This window comes from Pelobates fuscus, chromosome 2 (assembly GCF_036172605.1).
Source record: "Pelobates fuscus isolate aPelFus1 chromosome 2, aPelFus1.pri, whole genome shotgun sequence".
Lineage (NCBI taxonomy): Eukaryota > Metazoa > Chordata > Amphibia > Anura > Pelobatidae > Pelobates > Pelobates fuscus.
Window position 1 is genome coordinate 86,107,144 of NC_086318.1, and position 5,485 is coordinate 86,112,628.

The 5,485-nt window shown below is 39.0% G+C and overlaps 1 protein-coding gene across 3 annotated transcripts in view; it reads left to right on the top strand.

Moving 5' to 3' along the window:
• Window positions 1-653, top strand: part of SNED1 (sushi, nidogen and EGF like domains 1) — a 147,023-nt gene extending 146,370 nt beyond the window's left edge. For all 3 annotated transcript variants that reach the window (XM_063442408.1, XM_063442409.1, XM_063442410.1), the window contains one exon: window positions 616-653. In XM_063442408.1, the coding sequence (XP_063298478.1) occupies window positions 616-641 (26 nt within the window). In that variant the 3' untranslated portion in view covers window positions 642-653. The remainder of the gene's footprint in view (window positions 1-615) is intronic.
• The last annotated feature ends 4,832 nt before the right edge of the window (window positions 654-5,485 follow it).

Consider the following 5,485-nt stretch of genomic DNA (forward strand, 5'->3'; position numbering starts at 1 on the left):
AAATGTTGGGTTCCCTCACAGTTATCTATCATAGAGTACAATTTACCAGAGTTCCACATATTTCCAGGAATGGTAACAGATTTACATGGGTTTAAATATTGGCACCCACTTTTCATGACATGAAGCCATTGGTGGGGCTATTGCACATGCTCTCCTGAATGATAGGGGGACATTCAGACCCCTGTACATTTTGTGTTCCTTCCATAGACTGCACTCTGTGTGGTATAGGCCTGTGTGTTTATTCAGGCGCTCTGTTTACTGCCTTTAAATGCAGTTAAATGAAAGGTGCATGTCTGACCTAAATGTTGCATGGTGCTTGCAGTAAAACCTTGATAAATAACTGTATACTTTATTTAGTAATCTGACTCTTCTACAGCATTCTGAACCTTCAACCTGCAGTTAATCACATTTACAAATTTGGATAGGAAACCAAATGTACACATGCATTGCCCAACACAATATTCCTCTGTCATCCAGATCAACTATTTGTTTTGTCAGTGTAGTTTCTAAACTCAGTAAATTGTTTGCATAATTTGAGTTTGCACTTGATCTGCATCTCATATGAAATCGTCCTTACGTGATTCCAACCTATATTATATTTGGTATTGTTTTCAGAGACAAGAATACCTTCCAAGCCTTGAGCGATTGAAGAGGTATGTGCGAAGATGAAAAGTACATTTGCCTGCAAATATTTTATACATAGCACAGTATAATCAACTGCACTCTAATTTATAATCTCTCAGGTCATGGTGTTGCTGAAAAATTGGGTCCGGTCAAACTCTATGTCATGATACACAGGGCCCTGTGTGTTATAGTCGTACTTACCTCCTTAACAACGCATGTCGGAATTATTCTCTCGTGGTTGTCCTTTCCTTAAAGGGTTACTCCAGCGACCATGACCACTTCAGTGATTAAGATTATTATGATGGGGATACAGATTTTGCTTTGCCTAATGCAGCAAACCTAAATTCATAATTAATTAAGCAATCTTAGAAAAATGATATAAACATATGAATATCAGAAGAATATAGTCACGGTCCTTGTTCATGTTCATGGAATCCTATAAATGAATCCTCATTTAATTTTGTTACAGACAAAGAAGCACTAGCTGTTGCTGGGGGGACGGATTTATGCATCTCACAAACCCACGAGGGACACATAGCCTGTGTCTACTCTCCTCCCGAACTTCATGAGACCCTGCGGCCTCTTTCCACAGCTGACATCGGTCTTGTGTGATGCCAGCCATTTGGTGACCTGCGGACCATCACAATTTCACCTCCTCTGCTGGGGCACTGCAGGGCGGCAATCCCTTCTCTCCTCTGCCAAAGATCTGCAATAGCATGTCATCTCCCCTTCTGTTTCTCATTGCAAGTAGGAGGCAATTATTCAGCTTATTTTTCTGATAGGCAGAGCATGACCAATCCCTTCTCTGCTATCAATCTGGAGAGAACTGCACCAGTTTATTTTTTCTTCTTAAGTCAAAGACAGACAGAACAGTCTTAACCAATTTACACTGCCCAGAGAATATTTCTTTTTACATTATTGCAAAGCATGGGCAGAACACTTCTCTTACAGGACTAGAATGACTCAAAACTGTAGCATTTTCCACTAAGAACTATGTAGTACGTAGCAAATGGAGCACCTGACCTGTTAGCTTCAATTAGTATGTAGCAAAAGAACAAACCCAACCTTTAAAGGAACACTCCACTGCATTTTTTTAATTTTTTATTTACTATGTATACCCCAAAGAAAACATTTGTGTATTTTTTTTCTGCATTTTTCTTTAAGAGAACATGAAAAAACAGCTAGCTCTGTGGAGTGGTAGAAAACAATCCCTGGCTGTCTGATTGATAGCCACGGAGCTGTTTCTGCCCGTAATTATAAAAGTCCCGAATTCAGTTAAAATTAGCACTTCTATAAACTATCACAAGTATGGCAGACTCCAACCACATAAAGTGCTTCAGCAAGCTGGAGTGTTCCTTTAACCATGTAGTATGTAGCAAAGGGACCACGCAATTCTTTCACTTTAAACATGTAGTGCATAGTAAAAGGACCACCTGACTGGTTAGCTTCAACCAATTAGTATGTAGGTTCTGGCACAGAGTTCACCTCTCCCATTAACCTTCTGCTTAATTTACCCCGGCCGTTTCAGAGACCAGTAGTTAGTCTGTCTTAGTACACAATATGGACAAAAGTATTGGGACCTCTTAATTAATGAACAGGTGTATAAAATCAAGCACCGAGCCATGCAGTGTGCATTATTTACAAATATTTGTGGGAAAATGGGTTGTTTTAAAGAGCTCAGTGAGTTCAAGCGTGGTGCTGTGATAGGATGCCACCTTTGCAATAAATCAGTTGGTGAAATTTCATCCCTGCTTGAAATTCCACTGTGGTACTATTGGAATGTTTAGACGTTTAGGAACAGCAGCGACTCAGCCACAAAGCGGAAGAACACAAAGTCACAGAGCAGGATCACCGAGTGCTGAGGCGCATGGTGCGTTAAAATCACCAACGTTCTGCTGATTCCATAGCTGAAGAGTTCCAAACTTCCACTGGCATTAATTGTAGCACAAAAACTGTGCAGCAGGAGCTCCATGGAATAGGTTTCCATGGCTGAGCAGCTGCATGCAAGCCTCGCATCACCAAGTACAATGCCAAGCATCGGATCGAGCGATGTAAAGCTTGCCGACACTGGATGCTGGACCAGAGGAATTGTGTTCTGTGGAGTGACAAAATTACGCTTCTCTGGTTACCAGTCTAATGTGCATATCTGGGTTTGGTGGATGCTACAAGAATGTTACCTGATTGACTGACTACATTGTGTCAATTATACAGTTTGGTGGGGCGAGGGATGATAGTATGGGGCTGTTTTTCTGGGTTTTACTTTCAATGAAGGGGAATCTTAATGCTTCAGCACATCAAGACATTTTGGACAATGCAATGCTTCCAACTTTGTAGGAACAGAAGGCCCTTGACTGGAAGAACTTGAATGGCCCGCACAGAGCTCTGACCTCAACCCCATAGAACACCTTTGGGATGAACTAGATTGGAGATTGAGAGACAAGTCTTCACGTCCAACATGAGAGGCTGACCTCACAAATGCTCTACTGGATGAATGGGCAAAATTTCCCACAGAAGCACTCCAAAGTCTTGTGGAAAGCCTTCCCAGAAGAGTGGAAGCTATTATAGCTGCAAAGAGGGAACCTACTATATATTAATGTCTAGGTTTTTAGAATGCAGTGTCATAAAAGTCCCTGTTGGTGAAATTGTCAGGTATCCCAATACTTTTGTCCATATAGTGTACCTTTATTCCCCAGTTTTGTAGGTTACTGAAAAGACTGCGTGTCCTTCAGTGGACTAATGGTGTGTAGAAGAGAGTCCTGCGTAGGAAACAAATGCCTTTCAACTCCATATTGTAAAAATAATTATGTAGTTTGTAGACCATGAGTGAAGATTTAGGATATCTTTAAATTCCATTGACTGCTCCAGTTTATACAGAATTGTTTTTCTATTTGGTCATTCTTTAATGTTTTGGTTAATGATAAGAATAACATTTTTAAAAAATGAAAGAAAAAAAAATCCCTGATACCTATATGTATATAAAAAATTTACAACTGCCACAATTAGATTTATAAACACGTCACATACCGGGAATAAAAAAAAAAAATGGTTCCAAACAGGTTTTTTTTTTATTGTCTAGGCTTGCAACATTGGGGAAGAAGTACTCTTCTCTAGGTATCAGTTTAAGAAAAGTTAGTGAAAGTAATGCTTTGGTGTGACAATCCCTGACCTCTTGAATCCAATTACAATTCTATACTCATGCAAGGTTGCATCTTTAAACTAGGGTGAGGCGCAGCTTAAATTTTCAGAACAAGTCAGTAGCAAGTGCCTCCAGGTGAGGTGATAACCGTTTTTTAAAGGCTGCGCCTCGCTAGTATTGGGCTCTAACAGTGTGTTTGGTTTTGCCTTCAGACCAGGAGGCTTTGGGTTTTATAATAAAACATTTTACAAAAGAAAACATGACTTGTGGATTTCCTTACATCGCCTGGCTGGTGAAAGAAATGAATTTCTGAAGACTGGGGAGTGTATAGCTTGTCATAGTATATTATTATGGGGTTTATTCACTAAAACGGGACTTGTGGAGAACTGATTTATTAAACTATAAAATTATGCCAAATTAGTCAAGCTGGGAGAGGACTCCTAGTTGGATATTTGGGCTGAAATTACACAACTTTCCACGGTTCCTATTTTAGTAAATACACCCCATATTTAAAATGCCAGTGTCTGACTTGGACTGAGTAGATGTTTGTCATACCTTCATGGAATTAAATAGAAGATAAATTACCTGCAAATTCCATTTAAGGTGCTTGCCATCATGCTGCTCCTGGCTCTATATGCTATGACCTATCTGAGGGGTGTCTTTTTGATGAATGGGTGTCTGAATAAGTGGTTAATGCAAAGATACCATGACACTATCTCCAGTTTTATAGGAGATGTATCTAATAATATATCAATAATGCATGTGTCCTGCCTCTCCATAGAGGAGGATCAATGGCAAATCCTGCTCCATATGATAAAAGACCGGTGTGTAGACACCTAGCAATAGTTTTCTCTCGGCCTATAAGGAATAAATAGCATTGGTATTTCATATATCTAAAGGGGGAACTGGAACTACACTGGAACTCTACTCTGGAACTCTGGAAATCATTATTTTTCCATGTGATGCTTCTTTTTCTTTTAAAAGATTTAGTAAATGACATCATAATCCAGTTCCTACAATGCAAAGCAAAGGCAAATATTGTGGTTGAAGAAGGAAAAGAGAACGATTGTTTAATTCCTCCTTGTGCTGTTTTCTCTATGCATAAAATAAAAAATCAAACTGGACTTTTGTTTCCAGTTTGATTTCTTTTATTTTATGCATATATCTTTTTGCTGTTTTCTGACTGCCACTCCACTTGCTGTTTTTATGGACTTTTCTACACAGTTCCACTTGCTAGTGGAGATATGCTGGCTGACTGCAGTTTGAATGTAAGTGCAATCAGTGTAATAAATTATTTCTTTTAACAATACTGCTCTATCTGGTTTTCTTCCACTTTGAGGGTCTGGCATATCGAGACAAAGAGAGACAAACACCTCCTAAGACACCCCGCAGGAAAAGGGGATATAAACGCAGATCACCAGTGGCTCTTGTAAGTTCTCTACCTCCGGGTTTGAGTCACTTTTTCTCTGCATACTTCACTATTGTGTGATTTTTTTTTATTCTCCAGATTCTTCCAAAGAGTATTCCCTGTTATATACAGGTTGCATTTTCTTTATATCTGTATGCTACCCCCTTTTTAATCTATACTCCTCCTTCTTTGTCGTTGTATAGATTTTTATTTTTTTTTAAACACATAGTTAACTGGGAAAATAATTATCTAATTGCTATTTAGATCTTTTTACTTTGGTTTCTTTTAAATAACTGAGAAGACATGTAAACGTGTAT